Raw genomic sequence first — 26,455 nt, forward strand, 5'->3', positions numbered from 1 at the left:
GCACAGTGAGACCTATCTGGAGTGCTCCCTCCATGGCGCAGGCCATGCGGATCCTGCGATCCCTGCAGGTGTAGGGATCCCGCTCGTTGTAGGGCGTTACCAGGTGCAGAATTCACAGTAAACTGCAGCCCTCACAATAAACTAAGCTTCCAGATGAAGACCGTAGCGTAGTAGATGCAGCAGTAACATGTTTGAAGGGGAAAGAAGCATGGAAATCAAAGGAAAGAGTAAGGCACAGGACATTTAAAAAAGGATTTTTTAAAAAACTAAATAAAACCTCCAGAATGAGAACTGTAATCATTCAGTTAAAAGCCCAGTGGAAATGTTAAAAAGTGAATGACATAAATTCTCAAGAGAGAATTATATGAACTGGAAAGTAGATGTGAAGAAGCTAGAGTTCTGCACTGAGAGAGATGGTTCATCAAGAAGGGAAGTCAGCAACATGGAGGACAGAATTTTTTTTTTTGTTTTGGTACCAGGGATTGAACTTGGGACCTTGTGCTTGCGAGGCAGGCGCCGGAACCACTGAGCTAAATCCCTGGCCCAAGAACAGAATGTGAAGGCCAGGTGTGTCTCATGGGCGTTCCCAAAGGGAAAAATGGCCTCTCAAAACCAGTATGAGAGGGAAGGATAGATTACCAGGAGGTTCAACAGTGAAACTCAACAAATGTCTGAGTAGTAACAGCAGAAGCCAGACAGCAGTTGACTAAAGTCTTCAGCATGCTAAGTTTCAAAAATAAATTGTTGGCTTAGTTTTCAGTAACCAGCTTGAATTATCTTTCACTAGTGAGAACAAATAAAGACATTTTCACAGAGAGAAGAAGCTGTTTATTCACTAATGGTCTTGTTACTGTAGTTCAGGAGGAAGAGAGGTCTGGAAAGGACTCGTGCAAGGGCATGGGAACGTGGGTAAATCTAAAGACGAGTCATTTACAAATCAGTGATGGTCCCTAGTTTGAGGAACTCTAAAAATTAAAGTACTGGTAATTAGTGGAAATAAGAGAGGAGATGATTTGAATTATTCCCAGATCTTTGAACCTGTGCAGAAGAGTGGGAGGGACATCCATTTGCTTTACACTTTGCGACTCAAGTGGACATGTTCAGCATTTAATGGTGACCCCTAAGATAATAGAAATGGGACTTAGAGCTTTCGGATGCATAGAGGGAAAATATATAGCAATAAAAAACGAGGTCATTTGTCTAGAAGAAAGAGAACAAAGAAAGAATGTGGTAGTTGGGTGTGGCTGTACATACCTGTAATCCCAACACTCAGAGGCTAATGCAGGAGGATCACAGCAAGTTCGAGGTCAGCATAGGCTGGTAGTGAGTTCAAGGCCAGACTGAATTACATAGTGAAACCCTGTCTCCAGTGTGGGGTGGGGGTGGGGTGATAAGTAGAAAGCCCTAAAGGTAATAGGATTAAACCTATTTGGACCACCAGAAAAATAAACATTAAATGTGCCATTTTCCACACTGGTTCCCAGATTGGAAAATAACAAAGCAAATCCCTCAGCCTTCTGAGGAATTAATGTATCCAGCCAGAAACCAGTCCGGTAAGAATAGTAAAAACAGTCCTCTTCAGGTCTGCAAGAACTGAAATAAGGAAATCTCCTGTGGGCCATTAGGTTCTTCACCCAAATCCAGGAGTTTCTCTGGTATCCAGGAAATAAGGGATCTGACCCAGGTGGGCAGGGAAAGGAGATGAGAGTGGCAGAGAGGAATTCTGCAGGAGGGAGAATCCAAGGAAAACCATAAGACAACTGATGATGTTTAGAAAAGTTATGGTTGTGTCTCTGCAAAAATCACCAATATGTGCATAGGTTATGTAAGAAAGGGGGTGAGAGTTGTGTGGTAGCAGCTACCAAAACAGGAAGTCAAAGGGTAATACCTATAGTTAACTAGTAATTATAGGTACAAACGTGTTTATTTAGAGAGAGGTATGTATAGGTTGAGCATTTCTAAGCTGAGATTCCAGTTGCTCCCAAATCCAAAATATGTAGAGTGCTGGCACAGCACCACGCGGGAGTGGAAAATTCCACACCTGACCTCGTGGGACTAGTGGCATTCACAGTGCTGGTGCACCTAAGGTACTGTTAAATTTCCTTCAGGCTAATACATATGAGGTGCATGTGAAACAGAAATGAATTTTGTGTTTACACTTGGGTCCTCTCCCCAAGATACCCTCTACATGCAAAGTACTATGGAATTCCAAACACTTCTTCCCGAGCATTTGGGGTGAAAGTTACTCAGCCTAGATTCAAACAGCTAAGCTATAGGAAGGGATTGCCTCAAGGGAGCACAGCCAAAAGGGTAAGACAGGGGACTGGTTGTTTTGGTACTGATTTCTTTAAACTTTTCTATGCATCACTTTGATAAAATTAAGCTTATTCTTTTAAACAATTAACTGATTTAAATCAACATTGTTCAGTAGAAATACAACATGAGCCACATAGGTAATTTTTTAAATTTAGTGATATTTTAAAAATTAAACAGGTGACATTAATTTTAAGCCAAGCATGGAGGCCTATGCATGTAATCCCAGGGTAGGAGGATGGTAAGTTCGAGCCCAATCTGAACAATTTAATGAGACTCTGTCTCAAAATTTTAAGAAAGTGGGGGGAAGCTGGGAATGTAGTTCAGTGCAAAGGCCCTGTTTTCAGTCCCAAATAACAAAGAAAGAATTTTCTCTAATATGTCTAACTTAACCCACTCTATATAGAGAATATCATTTCACTATGTAGTGAATATTGGCCCGGGGATTTAGCTCAGTGGTTCTGCCGCCTGCCTTGCAAGCGCAAGGTCCCGAGTTCGATCGCTGGTACCAAAAAAAAAATATGAAGTGAATATTTAAAAAACTAGTTTGCATTCTTTTTATTAAGTTTTTGATCCTGTTTTCCTAAATGCTGGACTTCCCTCCCCAACGCTGTTTCCACTGATGTTCTGTCAGTGCCAGCCTCCCAGCATGTACAGTGGACCCTTGACTTATGAACTCAACAGTTCCCAAGGGCTGGTTGTAACTCAAGTTGGTTGTAAGTCAGTACAGCTGAGATCTGGATATTTACCTGGGTACATGCTATAGATAACAAGAGGCAGATGAATCTTCCATTAACCTAATTAACCCAACTTATTCGTATGTCAGGCCTGTTGTAACTTGAGGGTCCACTGTATTCAGACCTTGGTTAAGTGAACAGCCCGCTCACTTCTACACAGATGCCTTAAAATAATGTGTGTGATCACTGCGGCATCTAAGCAAACGGGCACCTCCTGAGTCTTTGCCACTCTCTTGGGGCATCGGGAAGTAGTAGTGTGTCTCCTGGCTTTGCAAGCATGAATTTGAGCCTGCTGTGTTAGGAGTCATGGTTGAGTATTAATATTTAAAAGACTTTCTTAAACTGGAATTCTACGTAGATTCCTGGAACTCAATTCCCAGGTTTCAATCAGTCAGGAAGTTGAAAGCTACGAAATTTTGGGTTGTTCCAAGGGTGCCAATATTGTTCTCTGTCCCACCCTACTCCACTGTTTCTTTTTTGAGTCACGTTGCCCAGGCTGACCTCAAACTTTGGAACTTCCTGCCCAGGCTCCCAAATAGCTAGGATTATAGGTGGGTGCCACTGTGCCTGGCTCACTGTTTTTGATACTCTTTCTTTTGTAATTCTTGTTTTAATGTAATACTTTGGTGTAACTTTTAAAATGTAACACTGTGTGTGTGTGTGTGTGTGTGTGTGTGTGTGTGTGTGTAACTGTTAACGAGGATCGGGAAATCATGATCTACATAGTGGATTCACACAAGCACAAGAAATAACCCCCACTGGCTCCTTTTCCTTGTTTTTCTTTTTTCTTCCTACCCCTTGCAAAAAAAGCTAAAACATCAACCCAGTTTCATAAGAGTCACTGGCATGCAGGTCTGGCCTTAGGGTTGGGAATAAAGGGAGCACATCACGGTGCCCGAAGTTGAGGGTGAGGGCCTCCCCATTCTCTGGCCTGTGGCCATCCTCAGCCCCTCGCCCTCCCCTGAGACCTGGGAGAAAGCACAGACCTGTGCCCGAGCTCCTCCCGTATGCAGAGCCTGTACCATAGACACTGCCCAGAACTGTCACCTTGGACCCATAGCTGCCAGGGCTAGGGGTTGGAGCTGAGCCATTGGGCTGGGATACTGACTTGGGTTGTGTGCAGATGTGTGTGCCTGTTCGTGCTACTCTTCGGAGACCACAGAGATGTGGGTCTTGAGAGGGAGCTCACACAGTTAAAGGTCGCCGCTGGAAGGGGTCTGCAAGGATCCGGCTGGTCATCTGTGTTTGACTCTCCAGGGACGCACCGGCTAGAAGCAGCTGTGGCCCCACAGGACTGACTGCCACTCAGAGATGGCAGCAGGTGCTGTTGTCACGTACTCTGGCCTTGGCCTTACCCGGCCAGGAGATCTCTAGCTGCCGATTGGGAAACCCATCAGCAAAGGCAACGGAGTTCCTGATCTGAGCCTGCCAGTGTGGAGGTCCCTCTCCTGAGCTGTGCCTCCTTCATAGACACGCACCCTGGCTGTCTCCATGGTTACCTCTTGGCAGCCTCTGTCCAAACTCCCTCTGCAATTTCTGCCTGACCCCATTTTTAATATCTTAAAGAGACCCTTATCCCCTCACCTACCTCTTCCCCTTCCCTCTTTAGCCCTAGATCCTGAAGGAGCTCCACCCCAGCCTGTTTCCTGGGCTCCCTGGTCTTCTCCAGCCGTGCCAGTGAGGCTTCTGCCCACACCACCTTCTGAGACCACTGAGCCAGGGTCACCAGCTGCTGTCATCTGGGGCACTGGGTCTCTCAGCAGCATGGGCCATTGCTGACCACGCTCTCTTGGTATCTGTCCCACTCTCAGGGCGTCTCCTCCAGCATGTCTCTCTCGACTCCTTCTGAAGTGTTCCAGGAACTTGCCAGGAGTGCCTTACCGAGCTCACGTTCTAAAGCCCACTAGCAGGAGACAACAAAGGACGAAGGGACTGCAGAGTAGGGAACAGGAAACACTGTAGAGAAACACACGAGGCATGGGAAGACAATGAGAAGGAGTCCCTGGAGAACCCTTTCTGAGGAGATTACATCGAGCAAAGACTTGGGTGCACCGGACTGAGCCACGTGGAAAAGCCATGACTGTTCCCTAGGGCAGCTCAGACTTGCCCTATACTGGTGCATCCTCCCACCCTTTCAAGGCTGAGAATGTTTCACTAGCATCTGGCACTTTATCTGCCAAGCTAATAGTTTGTTGAGTGACTGAATGACTGAATAATGGCCTACCATACAGCAAGCGAGCAGCGTATCATAAATGAGAGGCAATTGTTGGAAGCCCTATGTCTGCCAAGCCCGTGGGAGAGGAGAGATGGGACCTGAGCACAGGCCCAGGACCCCCTCCTGCTCACACCCTCTCCCTGTGTCCTTCACGTAAGTTGGGCTTCTGCACATGATCTCCATTTCAGTTACTGGAGCGTGAAGTAACTGAAATAGCTGGGCAAGCGTGAAGGAGGGAGGGCATGCAGCGCGCTTGAGAGAGCGCCTGTGCCTCACTTAGCACCTGCACAGAGCGCTCAGAACCGTCACTGTCATCCCTGCCCCCACCCCCAGGGCCTGTTGTCCCTTAAGGAAGGGCGTGGTGGAGCCTAGAGATGTCTTCCCATTCCCGTCCATCTTTCTGCACTTGGGATCTGTGGTCCTTGGGAGCAAGCCTTTGGGTACCGGTTCATTGGAGACGGGAAGGATCTTTGTCTCGAGTCTGCTGTTGCCTCCTGGTGTCCTTTAGAGCCCAGCGACTTGTCAGCCACCTCTTAGGGCCCAGGAACTGAGGGGAATAGAGGTAGGGAAGCCATGGCATTTACCCAATAAGGAAAGCAGCAGCCCTTCTCAGCTGAGTGTGCCGCCCACTTCATCAGTTGTGATGTACTCATCCATGGGGTGCTGAGGTTCCTCCAGTCGTGTCCTGTGTCCTGGCGGGGTCCAATGTTGCCGTTTCCATGAGGGGGATGCACTGTGTGGTATCCACCACAAGGTGACAGCAAGTGCTCCTTCCCTTTTGTGGCGCTGTCCTACAGCTGGGCTCAGTTCTAGGAATCTTGTAGCTGTGAGCATTTCCCATATTCTGTCAGAGAAGGACAGATAGCGTGTTGGGGCTGAGTCTACAGCGCCGCCATGCTTCTTATCCTCCCGGTTTGCAGACTGGTAGAGGTGTCCCTTCCACTTTCCCAGCCACCCCAGTCACCTGGGTGGCTGCGTATTTGCGCATAATTTTGATGGCTATCTTGGCCTCGTGGGCAGGTGCTTGATCCCATCCTGGCCTAATTCCAGTGCTGTGGGAACAATAGGAGGACACACGTGAGGCGTGGTGTCAGGAGCACAGGTGGGTGAGCAGCAAAGCCATCTGCTGGCTCAGCAATGCCAGCCTGTCCTGTCCTCCCTGGGGTCTGTACAGGTCGACCGTCACCGCTGACCCGAGACCCCCCGCTTGCTGTCACTCCCGGGTCTGCGCCCTTCCTCCTTGGCTTCTCATGCCTTGACCATGCTCCTGATTACAGGTGGAAAATAAATATTTGCAGCACCACAGCCCAGTTTATCTTGGAAAGACGTAGGGAAGCCAAGAACCAGTAGTAGTTGGACAGTCACTTGGTGGGTTGAGAAGCCTGCCTATTCTGTGCTATGGATTCTCCTTGCCTGCTTTGGGGGTTACTTAGCTCTGTGCCAGCAAAGGTCTGGTATTATCTTCTCTGGCCACTGGGATTGACCTGAATTCATAAGTATAAAGAAAATAAAATGATACCAGCCAGGCATATTCGTGCATGCCTGTAATCCCAGCACTTAGGAGGCTGAGGCAGGAGGGTCACTGTAACTTCAAGGCCACCCTGAACTGCATAGTGAGACTCTGTCTCAAAAAAGAAAAGAAAATGATGCCAGAAACGAGTACTTCGTGGAAATAGCAGCCCCTTCTCTTCTCCACAGATCCTCTTCACCAGGAAACTGGTCCCTGAGAAGAGACACAGACATGGACCCAAGGCCCTCCCATATTATTTTTTACTGCCTTTTCTTACAGATTTGCATTTTTTTTAAATAGCAGTGCTGGGTGGACTCTTTCCCGTGTGCGCCTGCCTAGGAAGGTAGGGTGGTGCGTTTTGCAGAGTGTGGCTATTGATTAGCAGCTGATCAGTTTGGGAGGCAGCGCTGGTGCATTGGGTAAGGGTGAGACTGTGTCTCTGGCTGCTGCAGGAGGGAGTGGCAGGTGTCTCCTACTACGATTACCTCATTCTTCTATGTGCTCAGTTAGGGAGGCGAAGACAGCGGGATGACACCTAAGCAGTGGGTTCCCGAGGGCTGTCACCATGGGCACGGACCAGGCAGGCCGGGGTGCATGTTTCTGCCGGAGCAGGTTAGTTACTCTCGGGTTTGCACGGGAGCCATGTCACACACTGGCTTGCTCCTGTCCAGTGACCCAGCTCTCGTGGCCATGGCATGGGCCCAGGAAGCTGCACTGCCACCTGAAAGTCTTCAAGGTGGCAAAACTGTGTCCCCCAGGTTCCAGGGATGGGTGCTGGTAGGATATGCTTTGTCCCATGGCAGCAGCTGCCTTGAGTCGGGCCCTTCTCTCAGTCAGCAAGGTCATTTGTGAGATGTCCCAGAGCCCAGCTGCTTCTTGGCATCCGCTTGGGTTCTGGCCAGCCTGGATCTGGCCCACCTGAGCAAAGGTCACTCAGAGTTGCAGCCACATCCATTTGAGTACTTGGTGCCTGTGTATCTGTCTCCGAAGCTGAATCACAGGAGGACTTGGCAGGAAATGCTAAGCAGTAGCTATCAATTGAATCGCACTGTTATTTTAAGCCACCATGCTTTTGCACCTTGATCTACAGATTTCTATCTTTTAAGCTTTTAAAAATTAAATGTCTGTAAGTACTCAGTATGTTTTGTTTTAGAAGAAAGGCAAAAATTTCTGATTGAAGTAGAGCTACCCTCACCCCTGTGCTGGGGATGGAACCGGGGTCTTGTACGTGTTACACACATCCTCTACCACAAAGCTACACCCCACCCCCAAATAGAGCTATTTTAACCAGGTGGATTATCAGGCTGACCCAGGGGACATTAAGAAATAGATTCCTGGCTAGGAGCGTAGCTCAGTGGTAGAGCACTTGCCTACCATACATGAGGCCCTGGGTTCAATCCTCACCACCCCAAAAGCTAAAAAAGAAATAGATTCCATCTTCATCCAGACAGTCATTCACTAGGTCTGGGATGAGAAATCAGGAATCTATGTTTTTAAAAGAGCTCCTCTGGGGATTCTGTTAAACAGCTACCTGTCTGGGCTGCTCCACTTTTCACAGCTTCATAGTCTTGCCTTTTCAACTCCACTAAACAGTGTATAGAGTCCTCCCTATCTTATGGGGCCATTTGTTGGTTTCCACCAGCTGCTCCTCAGAGGCCAGCAGAGCACTGTAACCCTGCCAAACACACCTTGCAGTTGCTGGTTGTAGGGCACAGCTTCCAGAAGTAGGTATGCTGCAGTTCAAGTAAGTTCCACTTGTTGCTCTCCTGGCATGTGCCCTCCTTCAGGTCTGTGATGAGATGAGTTCCCGTGGGAGATCAGAGAGCCCTCTGGAGGCCGAACATTCCCAAGAGGAAGGAAGTTTTATGCATAATTGTGTGGTCACAATCCTCCAAAGACCCGGGCCTGCTCTGTGCTCTAGCTTCTCTCCCTCAGGATGCTACAGGTTCACCACAGGGCTGTCCTGTCCCCAGGGGAGGACCAAGCTTGAGGCTCTGCCAGTGTGGCCCAGCTCTGCCCTCCCCCTGCACGCAACTCTGTGTCTGAGCAGGATAACACCATCCTTCTGAGGTGCCCAGGGGTGTCGGTGAAGTCCCAGATGCTTTTCTTGCCTCCTGCCATTCTCACCTGGGCCTGAGATCACCCATTTCCTGCCATGTGGCCTTCGAGGTGTTATTTCTTTCAGTAGCTGAGAGCTCTTTGTAGCACTCTGTGCTGAGATGTGTTGGTGACAGCCCCTGAAGTCCAGCCCAGGTCACCTCTGCACACTGATGCGCTCTGCCTCAGGCTCTGTCCATATTCATAACTGGGTGTGGCCCTGCTCAGAGAGGGGGTGGGGTAGGAAATTTTGACCACATCAGTGTGAGGGTTCATACTATATGGTTTCCTATGGGTTTTCTTTAGGTATCTTCCCTGGTATATCTGAAATCTCCCCAATTAAGTACTGCATCTAAATCATGTATATTAATTTCTGAATCTTGTTGCAGTCATTGTAAATGTTACTTTGTGTGCATTTGGCTTCTCCAGGTGAGCTGTTAGTTCCTTGGGAGAGAACCTGTCCGGAGCCTTGTCCAGGCCCTGCCCTGGGCCCCACGAGCCAATATGTCTTTAACTTTCAGCTGGCCTGCTTTGGGAATCTGAGGGGATTCATGCTTCAAACGGATGGTCCCTATGTGGAGAGCAGAGGTCTGGCACATGGCAGGACTGCTGCCTGGCAGGTAGCAGAAGGGAACTCGGGGCAGAAGCGCTGGAGCTGCAGCTGGAGGAGCTTGTCCAACCCAGTGCTGCCCATGCCTGAAGAGGTGTCTGGCAGCTGGGGAGTGGCAATGCTGTATCCCCAGCAGGACCTGATTCTTGTGTGTCCTCTACCCTGAACACAAATCTGTCCTTTGCAGCCTGTGGCCTCCACCCTGCTATAGTCTCATCTCACTGCATCTATAGAAGTGAACAGAGCCTTCTCCCAGTCTTGTGATTGTGCTTTTCAGTTAGTGTTTTCATCCTGGCTCACTGTCCTGAGATGCTGGTGTGCCTTGGGAGAAGTGGAGGTGAAGGGATGAGTCGCTGAGGTTCCTGGATGTAATAATCCAGCTGAGAAGTGACATCAACCCCCAGGAGCCATTTTGCTCAGTCCTGGAGTCTCCAGGCCAATTGGTGCCCTGTGACACCAGCACCCCCAGTGGTATTCATTTCATCTGCCTGGAAATAGTAACTGCAGGTGTTTGAGAAGCGAGCGGAGGCTGGTGTGGCTCAGTGAGGGTGTGTTTCTCCACATGGGATCTCTCATGGCTGAAAGCAGGCCCTGCCCACTGGACTCAGACGTGGTCCTTCCAAGGCTGCTCTTGTCCTGGGGATCATGGCTGCCGAATGCCGATGTTCCCCCTCAAAACCAGGGTTTTCCAGAAGCAGCTCAGAAGGATGGAGCTGTGTCCCTTCTCCTCCCTTGTCTTTAAAGGCCAACCAGAGTCGCCAGGGGTTGGGAATGTGTATTAGAATTACTGTGGGACTTTTTCCAAATGCCTCTTTACAGAATATTATGGCAGGAGGGGCTGGGAGTGCAGCTCGGTGTTCAGTGCTTGCCCGGAACATCATAGTGGGGCTGGAGTGTGAGCCTGGTGTAGCCTGTAACCGCTCCCCCTGATGGTAAGAGCTGCTGCTGTGGATGTGCAGGGACTCACAGCTCACCTGGAAGCTTTGTTGACTTGCAGCTTCCCAGGGGGTGGGTGGGGCCTGAGGACCCGTGTTTCCAGTGAGCTCAGGAAAGATGCAGCCAGGGGCCAGGGCCCACACTTAGGCATCCTGGCTTAAGTTGTTCCGCGGGTATTAGGGCCAGGCTGGGGCGCCGCATATGCCAGATGAGAGTCAGGTTAGCAATAGCCGGGCCCTGGAGTCCTGGTGCCTGGACGACCTTGAACGGGACATTATGTCCCCAGCCACCTCTGGAGTGGAGCACTGGGAGCAGTGCCTCCCTGCACTGCCTCTCTCCCTTGTGGTACCTCCCTGGAGAATCCAAAGAAGCAGAGTGAGTGGCATCATCCCCGGGCACAGGGTGAGGTTCCTGTGACTACCGCCCTAATGTGACCTCAGATAGATGGGCAGGGTGTGGGGTTATCTAGAGGGCAGTGTTGAGGCCCTGGGCTCTCCAGCCCTGAGTACTCTCAGGAATTCCTGGTAGCCCCAGCATGGCAGCCTATCACATGGGAAAAGGTACAGCCTCAGCCAGGTGTGGTGGCGCATCCCTGTAATCCCAGCACTCTGGGAGGCTAAGGCGGGAAGGAGGACTGCAAGTTTTTGAAACTAGCCTGGGCAACTTAGTGTCTCAAAATGAAGGGGGGTTGTGCTGGGCACATAGCTCAGTGCAGAGGCCCTGGGTTAAACCCCAGTGCTGAAAAGAAAAAAGGACAATCAGATGGACTGGCTAGGTGGTGATAGCCCGGTCACAGAATGTGCGAGTGTGCTGTTCCGTTTTCTGCCTCTCTTCGTCCTTGCAGAGGGAGGCCTGCTCCTCCTAGAGATGTTCATTCTTCACTCCTGGCTCCCACCACGGCAAGCCTGTACCGCATATCAAGCACTACCGCATCTGCAGACCAGGCCTGCTGCCCTGGCCTCGCGCCAGGCACTGCTCCGCAGTCCTTCCCCCTCCACTTAGCAGACAGCTGAACTCGGCTCCCTTTTTCTGTCCTGGGGCAGGCCGAGTCTCCACCCATCCCAGCAAGCAGGCGCTGCAGCTGCAGTTTCCACTGAGCTGTGCTGCCTGGCCGCCTGACCGTGTGCTTCAGTCTGGGTGTGACCGCAAGGAGGGTCCCCAGGGAAGGGGAGGCGTCCCAGTGCTTTTGTTTCTAGGGTATGATCTGGCTCCTCCTGCCTTCCTCCGCCTGCCATGCTGGGACAGGAGCTCAGCAATGGGTTCACTTGTGAATAAACATTTGGCCATAGTTTCATGTTGTCTCCCCTTCTGAATGTCAGTTCCCTAAAGTCGAGACACATTCCAAATGTGTCTTGATATTCCTGTCTTGTCCTGAGTCTATAGTGAACGCTCAAAAGCTATGGACTAAATGGACCTTCCTCACTGGTCTTACAGAGCTTCTGCGGAGTGGCTTCTGGAGCACACAATTGACGGCAGTCCTAGCTGGGGACCAGCATTTCTTTTACCCAGCACGTGAAGCCCCCGTCCACGTGTGTTTTGCTAGTGAAGCCTTCTGTCCTCGGGTGGACGGTGCTGATTGCTGGGTTATCAGTGGCTCTGCCACATGATGGTCGATTGCACTGAGAGAGTCCTTACACAGGCACAATCTGAGTCCCTCCTGATCACATCCCCAGTCCGGTCTAAACTAGACTTGGGAAGCGGCTAGAAGAGTGGCCCAGCTGCAACAGGAAGCCCCATTTTATGCCATTCCTGGTTTTACAGGGGAGGAGTTGTTGTTGTTGTTGTTTTTGTTGTTGTTGTTGTTTTGTTGTTGTTTGGAGACAGGATCTCGCTATATAGTCAAGGCTGACCTCAAATCCTTGGTGATTCTCTTGCTTCAGCCTCCTGAGTACTGGGATGACGAGCGTGCACCACCATGCCTGGCTTCCTGGTTTTACTATTGTAGCTGGCAGTGACATTTTAAGGAAGGCCAGAGTCCTGAGTCTCTACCCAAAAAAATGTCCAGCATGAATGTGGTAGTGCTGGATCTGTGTGAATTTGCTTGGGGAGAGGGAACAGCTCTGTACTGGATGGAACTGGCCAAAATCCTGGCCAGAGAGAACCCAAAAAGCTGGACCCAGGATGGGGCAGACTTAGGAGGAGATTCTCAAACTTCTTGACAGTGACCTACAGTAAACATTTTACGTAGTGACCCAGGGCATATGTATATCATATATGCAACTGAAAAGGTTGAAAAGGCAAAGTAATAGGTATAATGCAAACGGATACTTTTTTTTTTTTAATTGTCGGCTGTGACCCACTAAATTGGTCCCATAACCTACTAGTGGATCCTGACCCTTTGGTTTGAAAAACACTGTTCTTCTAAGGTTCCCAGCACTTTTTCAAAGGTCCACACTGGGGTAAACTTTCCGACCTGGCCTGAGTAGTTTCTCAGGTCACCCTGTTGCATGAGCATGGAAGCTGGGGGATGAATGTCCTGGGCCTGCCCCTCCCCGACCCTTCCCTTTATGCCAGATTCTTGTAAATTTTCTTCAGAGACAATGTCCATTTCTAGCCAGGCTTGGTGGCACACACCTCTAATACCAGCACTCTGGGAGGCTGAGGCAGGAGGGTGACAAGTTCAAGCCTATTCTGGGTAGCTTAGTGAGTTAGTGAAACCCTGTCTCAAAATTTAAAAAGAAAATAAAGGGCATAAATAAATATAGCTCAGTGCAAAGACTCTGGGTTCAATCCTAAGTACTGAAAAAAAGTCTGTATTTCTCATTTTACATTTGTATTCTTGAGCCTGGACTCTGTGGGAAGCATAAAATGATTTGATTCTGGGTTGCAAAAGAATTCCTGTGAAATGGTTTCCTCTTCCTCCAAAACTGGACTGGGTTTCTCAGCCAGAACTGACACCCAAGACCCCATCGTGCACTGCAGTGCAGCCAGCCCAGTGGTGCAGCAGGGTCAGCTGCAGCGAGTTGGGGCTCAAACAGTGGGGTGGGGAGTGGGGTGGGCCTTCGGGCAGGCAGCAGGCTTAGGGGCAGGTGGGCACTGAGAAGGGCTGGTTAGGAGCGCTCAGGTCCCTGTCATAACAAGAAACCCTGTCTTCCCCACTTGACTGCTGTCTTACTTCACTCTTTTTCTATGTCTGTGTAGGACTCCGACCTCCTCAGACTATATGGGTGGAGCAGGCAGAGGACTAATGTTTCTCAGATTGTTTCTATGCCTTGGGAAACAGCAAGTTAGTATTTAGAATTTCCAGTGTTGGGGTAGCCTCATACTCCTTTTGTGAATCTGGTTTTATTTTGGCCGGGGAGTGCAATCTGGGGTTTGAACCAAAGACCTCACACATGATGCTAGACAAGCACTCTACTACTGAGCTACATCCCCAGCACTTTTTATTTAAGACAGGGTCTTGTGGAGCTCTTCAGGCTAGCCTTGAATGTGCAGTCCTCCTGCCTCAGCCTCCTGAGTAGATGGGATTACAAGTGTGTGCCATCCCACCTTGCTTGAGAACCTGTATTTTTGAGTCCTGCCTGAGTGAGCAGTTTCATGCCTGTGTGTGACTGCTGGGCTTCAGAGCTGTTAGGCCTGGCTTAGTCAAGCAAAGGAAAAGCCTCACTCTGAACACAAACCCAAATCAGGGGCCACTGCAGGCTGTCCTGTATTTTCTGCACACAATATGGGGCTGGCAGTCAGCTTGTCCTTGAGGTCTAGGATTAGACTAGGTCTCGGTCTGGGACTTTATTAAGCCTCTTGGGTGTTTGCCCTCAAACTGGGCCTTTTAGGTCGGCAGCTACCGCCAGTGGGAGATTCAAGATCTGATATTGATGATGTCACCAGTCCCCAGAAAAGGCGAGGTGTTGCTTCCTCTGAGATTGAAGGACACCCACATCTTTTGTGTTTTGGTCTTCCTTGGTGTTCAGCAGGTGCGTGTGGTGTGGCTCGTAGCTCTCAGCCTTGAGACATAACATGCTAAGGCCCCATAAAGCCTGCCCTTTGGACTTTCTGCAGCTCCCCACTAGATGAGGAGCCCGTTTAGTGTTCCAGATACTGGTGCTAGTGACCAGGCATAAGTCCTAGGACAAGTGCTTCGCCCTACAGAGCAGGCCAGCCACTCCTACAGGGCCGTGATGTTCAAAACCAATTGGAAGTATCTTCGTTTTAGCACCCTTCTGTATTCAACCTGTTAATCAGCCTTAGTTTGCCTTTTCTACTCTTGAACATTCTAAACAGTTTTGAGTCACCTGGTCAGCCAAAGTCAGTGTTACCGATGAGGGTCTGGACCAGGCACTCATTGCAAGATGAGCTAGTTGCTCCTGCTGTCTTGTCAGAGGTACATAGGCCTCAAGACTGCAGCCCAGAGCAACGTGAACCTCGGGATGAGGGTGATCTTCCTGGCAGGATAGGGCAGAAGTGCCGCTGTGGTGAGCTTCCTTCCCCCCGGGGCTGACCATGCTCTGAGCCCTGCTCCTTCGGCCTTCGGACACACTCCACACAGCACCTCCGACAGCTGCTCTGATCTCTCAACTCCCGTTGGCCCCGCCCCCATTGCCTTATTTTTCTCTGTGGCTCTGATCACGACCAGACCTACCTCTGCCCCTGCTTCCTCCCCCTGTGTAGCATCAGGGGCTTGGCAGAGCAGCCCCTGGGCCCCACAGCACTGGCACAAGAAACGCTCCATCAGCACTGGCCGGGCTTCGAATTCCTTAAAGTCCCACAGCACGAGACAGATTGCCTCTTTCCAAAGGAGGCAGCAGAGACAGCCTGTCCTGGAATCCCAGCGCCAGTGGGCAGCCCCACAGTCCTGTAACCTGTGCAGACAGTCCATGTCCACTACCGACCACTCGTGCCCCTCCCCACCTACAGAGACCTAGCTTTTTGGCATCTTGTCTTCCTCATCCTTTTTCTGTCCAGAAACTTCTAATCACTGCAGCTCTCCAGGTTATGCAACAGATACCAACTCTGAGGTCGCTTAGAGTTTTAGAAAGTGTAATGATAGCTGAAATCTGCCCCATCCGTTCCTAAGCTTCCCTGTCCCTAAGTAAGATTGTTTTAAAGTGACATTCAGGGGCCAGGGATTTAGCTCAGTGGCACCACACCTTCTTCGCAAGCATGAGGTCCTGAGTTTGATCTCCAGTACCAAAATAAAAAAAGACATTCAAGGGGCTCCTGGGCAGTAGGGATTTGGGTTTTGTTTCATAGCCTTAATTTTGCTCCAGGGTCTCCTTTTCCTGGGGCAGGCGTGTCACCCCCTGGTGTTCCCTCCTGGTACCATCTGGCACCTGTAATTTGAGTCCTTGACATTTTAGGGTTGTAAGGGAAGCCAAGGGCAGATGGCCACCCCCAGGGGCAGGGCCTGATGGCATCTGCAGCCAGTGGCACCACAATATCTTCCAGACACCCCAGAAATATTTTATTGCCTTTATGACCAGCATACTCATCTTTGACAACGTGTGGACCTGCCCCCAGTTCTGGGAGTTGAACCCAAGGTCTTCACACTGAGCTACATCTCCAGGCCATTTTTTATTTTTTGTTTTGAAACAGGGTCTCATTAAGTTGTTCAGTCTGGGCCCAAACTAGTGATCCTCCTTCCTCAGCCTCCCGGACTGCTAGGATTGCACTCATGGGCCAGAAGTATATTTTACTCTGTTACTATCTCTGCAGCTCTGGGGAGGGATACACTTTTTTTTAAAAATGTGGTCTAAGAGAAAAGACTCTGAGGTCAGGCTGCTGAGTTCAAGTCTCAGCCCCTCTCCTATAAAGCTTCGCCAAGTTACATGCTTTTTCTTTATTTCACTTTACTTATCTGAAAAGGGAAATGACAGTAATAATTGCAGTACTTCTTCCGTGTTAGGGGAGACGCACGAAGTGCTTAGAAAAGTGTCTGACATGCAGTGAGCAACTGGTGGTACTGTGGGGAGGCAGAGGACAGAGGTCACAGGTGCCCCAGGAGTGCTGGGGACCCCTGAAACATTGTGGGAAACCTCTGCAGTAGGCTGCAGCCTCCTGCCCAGTGTATGACACAGGCCTGAGAGGAAAGAAAACTAAGAGAACAAAGAGAGACAGAAAGTGGGGCCCAGGACGACCAATGCTGGTGCAACCAACAAAGGCGCTGGCCAGTCCAAGCCCTGATTTTTCTTGGTAATAGATCGGGGTAAAGGCGAGCTATAAATGGGCAAGGGTGGGACTACGAGAGAAGACTGTGCGTCTGAGAAGATGCGCAGTGATGCGCAGTCATGCAGTTTCTATGGAAGTTAATGTAAGCAAGGCTTGCAAAAGACAAGTCATTCAAAGCATTCTTGAATTAGGAACAGAATAGACAAACTGTATGATTGTAATTAGAATATTGTCCTAGTTAAGAAAGTTTTAGTTGTGGGAACAGAATTTGGGTACAAGTTACTGACCTTGGCACGTAGGCTTCGGCTGGACTCATCTCTCAGAACAAGCCGCTTGTGGGGTTAACTCTTCACAGCCTGCTTTGGGCATGATCAGTATTGCTGTCTCCCACACAGGAGCACAATGGTTCCTTCCAGAATGGGGACTCGGAAAGGCTTTTGTAAAGCAGGGGCGAGGAGTGCAGAGGGGGCCATTGGGAAGGAACTGTGAGGCGTGCAGAGTTGGAGGAAGCAGTGCCTGGGGTACAGTGCAGAACCTCGGTGGGTGCCCTTCCAGACACCTGCGTCACCCTCTAGTATGCCCAAGGGAAGAGCACGTATCCCACGTAGTGGCTCCCCTCTCCCTCCCTTTTGACCCTCCCCACACAGATACTCTGCTCCCAGGACTTTCCTCATCATGAAAGGATTCGAAGGACCCTTGAAGACGGCGTCCAGGAGGGTGGCCTCTGGGAGACCCCTCTTTAGGAACATGGCTGTGCCTACCCGCTCCAGCCTCAGGCTTGGCCCTCACACCAGCTTTGGCCTGCTGCTTTGTTCCTGCTTCCGCCTCAGCTGTGGCCTCCGTTTCCCCTCCCCCACGGGGGGTGGTGCAGGAGTCCGGACAGAGTGGGTCGCAGGAGAAGGCACCTGTGCTGCTCTGCCTTTCCCTCTCGGCAACTCTACCTGGCAGATGCCACCAGCGAATGATGTGCAGGCTCAGCGCAGGGTTCTCCTTAAAGACCCATCTGCCCCACATGGCACAGTCCCTCTCTCCAGGGTTCCCACGACACAGCTTCTGGATTCTGTGATGGCTTGGAAGGACCCCAGTGGTGGCTTTCTAAAGCCTAAAAGGCTTGGTGGGGCAGCATAGAAAATGCCTCTCTCAGAATAGAGATGTGGGCACACGTCGTCACAGCCAGAGTGTTTTCTGAGTCAGGAGAGTGGCGGTGGCATCCCCGTGAGCTTCTCACAGCCCGGGCACCTGAAGCACATGTCCGAAGAGACTGGCCTTTCACGGGGCTTCCGCCTGCACCTCCCAGGGGCTGTGCAGTCAGGCAGTGGCCACAGCCATCCTGCTTGAGTACCAGCTGGGTCCCTCGCACCATGAGCATGTTTGTACATTTCTTTCCTTGCTTGTTCAGTCCTGTGGCAGTCACCTGGGAATGGCTGCTTGCACCCATTTTGTGTATGCACACAGGAACGGGCTGCCCGGGGTTGCTTGGTGTCTGACTAGAAGACCCCGTCTGCTAGGTTTGTTGACATCTGGAATGGGACTTGGGTTGCCTGTGGGATTTCTGCACTGCTGGTTGATGATAGGGTTCATTGCTTCCCTTCACATCCTACTGATAGAGTTTTAGTCATCATTGCCAAAATTTCAGCCCTTTCGTTCTGCCTTTGTGTTGTCACCTTTCCAGGGCCCAGAGCTTGTGAGCAGAGAGGCTGCTGCTACAGGTGTCTGGTTGGGTAGTATTTGAGGGAGCAGCTCCCCCAGCCCCATGGTTTGGGGTCTTGGTGAGCAGACAGAGACCACCCATCCCTTTGAGTCAGTGAGGGACTACAGAGAGGAGCCCAGGTTTGGGGACCCAGCAGAAGAGAAGACAAGGCTGCTCTGGTGGAGAACCAGCCCCTTTCTGGGCTGTAGGAGGGCTATCCAGCAGCTGGGCAGCAGGAGTGGTGGCAGCTGCCCCAGGGGGTCTGTGGAGGGACAGATCAGGTGCCTGGGTACGAAGCGAGGCTCCTGCAGCCAGCCATCCTGAATTACCCATCGGCTTCCAGGCTCTCCAGTGCTTAGAAAAGGAGCAGCCTGCAGCTGGCAGGATGGACAGCCCAGATTAGAATGTGATGTCGATGATACCCTGGCTTCAGGGGCCCCCACCACCAACCACCCACTTGTGCAGGTCCCCACCCTCTCTCTCAGCACTGAATAGCTGGGGTTGGAGGTGGGCACCTGAGGAAGGTAGGCAAGAATTAATTCACAGTGAGGTGTTTGTAGAATGAGCTGTTAACCTTGCCCTAGAGCAAGGCCTTTATATTGTCATTCAGCCACTCTTCTGTGATCAGGAGCACCTTCCAAGGCTGGGGTGGGTCTTTGGTAGGAGACAGTGACTGCAGGGGACATGTGCCAGTTCTAGATCTGACTGCTGGTTTGCAGGTTGTGGGACTCCCTCAAGCCAAAGCCAGGATTGTGCACACTTGCCATATGAGCTGTATACTTGCGAGAAGTTGGAGGAAAAATGTGTCTTCTGGTGGCTTCTGAGCCCACCTCTGACACCTGTGTTCCCTTTCACAGCTGAAACTGGAGGACCGTTCCGTGGTGCCCCGAGACGTGGTCCGGCACATGCGCTCCACCGTGAGTCCTGGGTCTCCACCCTAGCCTGGGTATCGGGGTACCTACCTTGGGGACTCGAGCCTGCCTGCCCCATATTCTGTGCGGGAGAGCTGCCTGGCTGTGGCAGGGAACACCTTGAGATTGTCCAGGTGGGGTCCCTCCGCAAGGCCCAGGCCTGAATGCCTTCTCCCTCAGGACAGTCAGTGCGGCACAGTGATAGACGTCAACATCGACTGCGCCGTCAAGCTCATCGGCACCAACTGCATCATCTACCCCGTCAACAGCAAGGACCTCCAGCACATCTGGGTGAGCGGCCCCTGCTGACCGCTCTCTCCGCTCTCTGGCTCAGCAGTGCATAGCCCACTGTGTCCAGCTCACTCCTGGCGCCCTCTGTTGCAGCTTGCGAGTGAGCCATTCAGACACAAGAGCAGGACCCCGAACACTGCAGTGTGTTTTCTAGAACCAAGGGCGCACTCCCATGTAACTACCACACGATGCCCTGGATTAGGAAATGAGCACTGACATAAGACTGGTCTGTCCTCAGACCCCATTCAGTCATCCCAACAATGTCCTTTTTCCTTTTCTGACCCCAGATTGCATTCAGGAACTCGTCTGGCTCTTTGTTGTCAACTCTTCCATCTCTGTCTAACCTAGGCCCATCACTTCTCGGCCTTTTGGCTAAGATCAAGTGTAATCTGGCCTGGCTCCCATAGTTCCCTCTCCTCCACGTCCCGGACAGTGACACGCTCAGTAGTGTGACCTTCGCCCTCGGTCTGTCTGGTTTTGTCTCCTAACCTGACCAGGACTGCCCCTGCCAAGCTCTCCTCTGGCTCAGTGGCCAATGGCCACACCATTGCGGGGGGGTTGCTTTGCCCCCTGCTCATGCTGCTGTCCTCGGATCTCCATCCTGAAGTCTCCTTTACCCTTTTGTAAGTGACTGTATGGGGGGGGGGGGTTGTTCCAAGACTGTGTCTGTATTCTGGCACCTGTCACACCCCATGCACTAGCCTTAGCTCTTTCCCTTCTAAACCAGCCATCACTCTGACGGTTGCTGTGGTGAGTGCATGAAGGCATCATTCTCTTATTATTAGTTGCCATCCACCTATGTGGAAGAGCTTTATGGCTTTACCTTCTAGTCCATTTACTTACTTATTTGTTGATTTATTTTGTGATGATAGGGACCAAACCAGGCCCTTGGGCTGTATTACTGAGCTGTATCCCTAGCCCTGTCTCATTTGTTTTTTTTAATTTTTCCCCAATACTAGAGATTGAACCCCTAGGGCCTTAGCACTGAGCTATATCCCCAGCCCTTTTTGGTTTTTAGTTTGAGACGGGGTCTTGCTGAGTCACTAAGTTGCCCAGGCTGGGCTTGAACTTGCACAGACCTCCTGCCTCAGCTTCTCAGAGTGCTGAGATTACAGGCAGTTTATTTATTCTTTTTTCTATGTAAGATGACACTGGGAGTAGTGTTCTTTTATTCTGTTGGTTGTACTGTGCTTATTGTGTTGCTGATGGAAGCCTTCAGGCCAGCTTTTGTGTTCTTTTTCATTGGCTCCCTCTCTTCATTTTTAAAGCTCTTTTCACTTTCTGTCAGAAAGAGGTATTTCAGGCTCATCTTATTTTCTCTCTGATCTAGCCCAGGAATCAGCCATTTCTCCCAGGACCTGGTTTCTTTCAAAGAAAGAAACATTTTGGCATTTTAAAATCCAAGATCCGGGGATTTAGCTCAGTGGTTCCACCGCCTGCCTCATAAGCACAAGGTCCCGAGTTCGATCCCCAGTACCAAAAGAAAAATACAGGCAAAAATCAAGATCTTGGGGCTAGGGGCTGTATCTCAGTGGTGGAGCACTTGTCTAGCATGCTCAGGGCCCTGGGTTCATTCCTAGCACACCAAAAATAACAAAAGAAAAAAAAAAAGAAAGGAAACCAAGTAAGATCTGGATCTAGGTGTGGTAATTGTACTAGACCCTCTTTAGGATGGCGGCACCTGCTTCGGCAGTGAGGACGCTGGCTCTCGATATGTTCAGTGTATCAGTCTGTTTACTTAAGCCCTTTACTCTCTTGCCCATGTGGCCACATCCTGGCCGCGCGCTTGCTCCAGACTCCCCACGTCCCCCCTGAACCCCCGCACCACTGCCTCCCCCTCTTGGGGGCAAGACTTGGGGGTGCAGCTGGACCTGTCACGGGAGCCTGCACTGCAATTGTGTAGGTCCGTGGCTGACTGGTCTGCACGTGAGCCATCCGGAGCCTCCCTTGCCATCTCAGCTTGTGCCTCCTGTCAACAGTGTCAGCAGTGTCTCCTCTCTCTCACCACCCCTGTCCCCTCACTCTCCAGCCCTTCATGTACGGGGACTACATTGCCTATGACTGCTGGCTGGGGAAGGTCTATGACTTGAAGAACCAGATCATCCTCAAGCTGTCCAATGGTGCCAGGTGGGTATCACCACCAAGGACTCATCAGCTGGGGAGGGCAGGCTGCAGAAGGCGGGCAGAGGGGGCTTCCTCACAGGGTGGTGATACAGGCTCGATCCTGGACTACATGTTACAGGTGCTCAGAGCCTTACTGTGTTGGGCTCTTTATCTGCTGTGGCCCAGTTCACCTGCTTAATCTTTGGTCTACCTTAGCTTGGAGACATTCTTTCTTTAGGATATCTGCAGGGAGTGGGCTTTATCTGACACTAATAGCAGTGAGCACTCAGGTGAGGCCTCAGTTCTTGTACCCTTGCAGAGGCTGAGCTGGTGGTGGAAGAAGAATGGTAGCTGTTAGGCCTCATGGACACCTCGGCACCTCTAGGTTACCACTGCTGGGTGCTTGGTTGTTGTGCCTGGTGGAGACCAAGCCTCTGTTCGCTGTTTCAGGTGCTCCATGAACACAGAAGATGGTGCCAAGCTATATGATGTCTGCCCACATGTCAGCGACTCGGTATGTGCGTCTGCCAGGCTGGCTTCTCTGAGGGGAGGTGCCCTATACTCCTTCGGCTGCATAGGAAGGAGGACTTAGCAGAGAGCTCAGAACTGACCCAGACCAAGCAAAGAGGACCCCTGGAAAAGGGGCGGGTGTGCACCAGAGTATCTAGCAGTTTGGGCTTGGGCAGAGAACATTAGAACTTATATTTGCACCTGTGCTTTTCATCTCATCCTTTCAGGTCTCTGTTTTGGGGTGTGTAGAGTGACTTAGTCCAGTAGGACGTGTGGCATATAGTCCCAGCAGTTTATACTGCGGGGTATGTGATTGAACATGTTTGGGGACCCTGATCTCCAGAACTGAAAGTGTGACCCTTGCCCAGCAGTTTGGCGTTGGTGAGAGCTTGGTAGGATCCCGGAACAAATCTGCAGCTGCAGCTTATCCAGCTCCTGGGTGACTGGCCAGCATGTGCAGTTGCTCAGAGCCCTAGGATGTGTCACAGGAGAGCAAGGCCTGTGTGGTGCGGCTTCTGCAGGCCAGGCCGCCGGAGGCGTCTATAGAGAGCACTGTCACCGGAGGAGGCCGCACTCACAGGAGTTCCCTCTGGTCCTAAATCCTGCAGGGTCTCTTCTTTGATGATTCTTATGGCTTCTACCCGGGCCAGGTGCTCATCGGCCCCGCCAAGATCTTCTCCAGTGTCCAGTGGTTGTCAGGGGTCAAGCCTGTGCTCAGCACCAAGAGCAAGTTCCGGGTGGTGGTGGAGGAGGTAGGAAGTGGGGCAGGGGTGGGGTGGCCTCCTTAACCTCCACACCCGGAGCTGAGCTTTGCCCCCTTTCTTGCCTGCTGCTCAGCACCTGGACCCTGTTGGACTGAAAGGCCTTTGGGTAAAGGGAACCTGGGGTCTGGTCATGCAGTGGCCCATAGGTTAATGTCTCCCATCTGGCTGCACAGGCTGAGTGAGCTGGGGGTTGGTGCCTGACTCGGGTGGGGGACTGGTGCATGTCTGAACGGGATGCTACACCAGGAAGGTCCACTTTCCTGCCCCAGAGGTCACAGGAATCTGGATAGCAGGTTACAGAGAATACCATGGGTTCAACCCCCAGTACCACACGCACGCACGCACGCACGCACGCACGCTGTAAGAACCTACCGCAACTGTGGCCTGTCCCACCTACCGTCCCCAGGTGCAGGTTGTGGAGCTGAAAGTCACATGGATTACCAAGAGTTTCTGTCCAGGAGGCACAGACAGCGTCAGCCCCCCACCCTCTGTCATCACTCAGGAAAATCTAGGCAGGTGAGCCCCACTCCTGCAGCCCCAGGGCCACACCTGGGGCCAGGCCCCAGGCCCTGGCTGTAGGTGCACAGAGGGCCAGGAGCATGCTGGCCTCTCGAAGTCCAGCCCGGCCCCTGCTTCTCCCCGCAGGGTGAAGCGTCTCGGATGCTTTGACCATGCTCAGCGGCAGCTGGGGGAGCGCTGTCTGTATGTCTTCCCAGCCAAGGTAGAGCCGGCCAGGATTGCCTGGGAATGTCCAGAAAAACACTGCGCCCAGGGGGAGGGCTCTATGGCCAAGAAGGTATGTCCTCGGGCTGGGGTTTTGGGCACTTGAGGAACTGACCGCAAGCCATTTTCGTGGCCAGGAAGGATGTCTTGGGAGCTATCCTGAGGACCCTTGCTGGCCACTTAAGTGTGTCGAGCTGCTGTCCCCCCAGACCAAGACCGTGGGGCCAGGCCAGCCTGGCCGTCCCGTGGGCTTCAGGCAGGGCCACTCCCTGCTGCTCCCCATAGCACCCTGTCCTCCTCCTCTGCCCCTGCAGGTGAAGCGCCTGTTGAAGAAGCAGGTCGTGAGGATCATGTCTTGCTCCCCGGACACCCAGTGTCCCAGGGACCATTCTATGGAGGACCCAGACAAGAAAGGGGAAGCCAAGGCCAAGAGTGAAGCAGGCTCTGCTAGCCCGGAGGAGCCACCCGACGGGTCTGCCAGCTCGGTGGAGATGCAGGACGAGGGCCCTGAGGAGTCCCAAGCCAGCCAGCCACTGACCCCCTTCCTGCTAAAGGAGGGTGGAGAGGATGGGCTGCACTCGCCAGAGCAGGACGCAGACGATGAGGCCGCCGATGACACTGATGACACCAGCTCTGTGACCTCTTCCGCCAGCTCCACCACCTCCTCCCAGAGTGGCAGTGGCACGAGTCGCAAAAAGAGCATCCCCTTGTCCATCAAGAACCTGAAGCGAAAACACAAGAGGAAGAAAAATAAAATCACTCGTGACTTCAAGCCAGGAGACAGGTAAATACACAGCGTCCAGCCTGGATGGTGCTGAGGGCCCACGTGGATATGCCCAGGGCTGTGCAGGAGCACACAAGGTCTGCAGGCCTTGCGCCAGCTCAGGGACCCCGCCCACAACGACAGGCAGCACCCAGGGCAGAGGTGGCCGCCTGAGAGGCCTGGGCGTGGTAGGGAAGTGGTGAGGTGGCCAGAGCCGGATCCCTGCCGGAGCTCTCCTAAAGGTGTCTGCTTCTTGGGGGAGAACATGAGGCTTTCGAATGTGAACTCTGTCAGGCCCGCTTACCCTGGGGAGGGAAGGAAGGAGTCCCCAGCCCTCGCCTGGAGAAGCACTGCGTGGCCTGTCTCACTGACCTGCATTGGCAGGGTGGCGGTGGAGGTGGTGACCACCATGACCTCAGCGGACGTGACGTGGCAGGACGGCTCTGTGGAGTGCAGCATCCGCTCCAATGACCTCTTTCCCGTGCACCACCTGGACAACAATGAGTTCTGCCCCGGGGACTTTGTGGTGGACAAGCGAGGTAGTACCAGCCCCAGGGCGGCAGTGGCACAGCTGCCCGTGAGAGCCTGGGGGTGCCAGGAGGGGTGGTTAGGGGCTCTCAGGTCAGAGCTAGAACAAGGTCAAGGAGGAGGCTGCCCTTTCGTGGGTGGAAGGGAGGCCCATGCGGTTTGGTTGCGGTGGGTGGGAGATGGGCCCTGTCAGGCCTCCTTAGCTAGCCGGTGTCCCCTCTGCTTTCCTAGTTCAGAGCTGTCCAGACCCCGCAGTCTACGGTGTGGTGCAGTCAGGGGACCACATTGGCCGTACCTGTATGGTGAAGTGGTTCAAGCTGCGACCAAGTGGGGATGACGTGGAGGTGTGTGTGACCCCTGCTCTTCCTTCAGGTGGGCTCTGGGGGTCCTGTGAGGGTCCCCGTGAGGGTCCGTGGCTCACAACACCCCATCCTGTGCTACATACAGCTCATTGGAGAAGAGGAAGATGTGAGCGTTTACGACATTGCTGACCACCCTGACTTTCGGTTCCGCACAACTGACATTGTCATTCGCATTGGCAACACTGAGGATGGGGCTCCGCCCAAAGAAGATGAGGTACACCCTGGTGCAAGTTCTGGATCCTTGCTCCCTGCCCGACAAACAGCTGCAGTCCCTGAGGGTGCCACCAGGTGGCTCCAGAAGACAAGACCTGAAAGTCCTGTGGGCCCGGTGTCCCAGGTGCTCCTCGGCCCTGGCACCTGTTGCATTCAGGCTGGTCATGGTCTTTGGAGGAGCTAAGCTCCATGTCACAAGCCATATGAACCTGAAGTCAAGTACTGCAGAGCACAGGCCAGGCTTGGGAGGTAGAGCCTGAGCTGGGCCTTGAAGAGGTGGGAACGTTGGGTGGGGTTGGGGCAGATTCCATGCAGATGAGGAGCAAGAGTCTGGAGGCAGGAACCCCAAGCTGGGAAAGACCAGAAGCCCAGAGAGGCCAGAGCCCTGGTGGTCAGAAGGAATTAGTAGGACTTAGGAAGAGCCGTGCTGAGTACCCTGAGTACTCGCTGCTCAGTGATGATGAGCACTGAGGGTCCCATCCCCAAGTCTCCTCCTGCAGCTGCTCATGTCCTTCAATCCTCATGGCCTCATTCCATACCACCCACTTCTGGGGCTCCTTCAGAGGTGCTGGGGCCTATGCCCCTCCCCGAGAACTGCTCCCTTGACTGTGTCTCCTTTGCCCAGCAGCCGTCGGTGGGTCAGGTGGCCCGCGTGGATGTCAGCAGCAAGGTGGAGGTGGTGTGGGCTGACAACTCAAAGACCATCATCCTGCCCCAGGTAGGCAATCCTGCTCCCGCGCTGGGAGCTCTAGCCTGTCTTCTGTCCTTGCGGGCCCAGAGACGGGCTTTCTGCTCTTTACCCACCAGGCGAAGAGACAGAGGCACCCCACATGCCCAGGTACAGGGAGGTGTTCTCAGACTTCCAGGCTTCTGATTCTGAGCATACTGTGTTGAGAAAATGCAAGTTACTCCTAGGAGATAGGGACGGGACTTTCCTTCCACATTTCTAGGAAAACTTGAGCAGACAAGGGAAAGAAGAGCTGGCCCCCCAGTTCCAGCCCCTCCTTTAGCCGAACCTACAGCCCCTCTCCCATCTCCCGGTGTGGTAGGGCCAGGTGCAGGTGTGCTGGGTGG

The 26,455-nt window shown here is 52.2% G+C and overlaps 1 protein-coding gene and 1 long non-coding RNA gene across 5 annotated transcripts in view; one reads left to right on the forward strand and one right to left on the reverse strand.

The window, feature by feature from the left end:
* The window catches only part of Ube2o (ubiquitin conjugating enzyme E2 O), a 53,924-nt gene that overhangs the window by 21,995 nt on the left and 5,474 nt on the right, over positions 1–26,455 (forward strand). The window contains exons 2-13 of one of the 4 annotated variants that reach the window (XM_021241228.2): positions 19,071–19,130; positions 19,305–19,415; positions 21,445–21,542; positions 21,969–22,032; positions 22,637–22,780; positions 23,199–23,308; positions 23,438–23,513; positions 23,830–24,299; positions 24,663–24,817; positions 25,038–25,150; positions 25,254–25,382; positions 26,007–26,099. In XM_021241228.2, the coding sequence (XP_021096887.2) occupies positions 19,071–19,130; positions 19,305–19,415; positions 21,445–21,542; positions 21,969–22,032; positions 22,637–22,780; positions 23,199–23,308; positions 23,438–23,513; positions 23,830–24,299; positions 24,663–24,817; positions 25,038–25,150; positions 25,254–25,382; positions 26,007–26,099 (1,623 nt within the window). Of the gene's footprint in view, positions 1–19,070; positions 19,131–19,304; positions 19,416–21,444; positions 21,543–21,968; positions 22,033–22,636; positions 22,781–23,198; positions 23,309–23,437; positions 23,589–23,829; positions 24,300–24,662; positions 24,818–25,037; positions 25,151–25,253; positions 25,383–26,006; positions 26,100–26,455 lie in introns of all 4 variants that reach the window. The other 3 variants (XM_087208439.1, XM_013078178.3, XM_004860754.4) reach the window with 3 other exon arrangements.
* LOC110345101 (uncharacterized) lies at positions 5,882–8,662 on the reverse strand. Its single transcript, XR_002388196.2, has 3 exons — positions 8,464–8,662; positions 6,230–6,317; positions 5,882–6,109 (listed from the first exon to the last, which is right to left on the reverse strand). It is a non-coding gene; the product is annotated as an uncharacterized LOC110345101 (long non-coding RNA).

The sequence above is a fragment of the Heterocephalus glaber genome, unplaced genomic scaffold (genome assembly GCF_053883595.1).
Source record: "Heterocephalus glaber isolate CG9 unplaced genomic scaffold, H.glaber_assembly_v1.0 deba00000937, whole genome shotgun sequence".
In the NCBI taxonomy this organism is placed as follows: Eukaryota; Metazoa; Chordata; class Mammalia; order Rodentia; family Bathyergidae; genus Heterocephalus; species Heterocephalus glaber.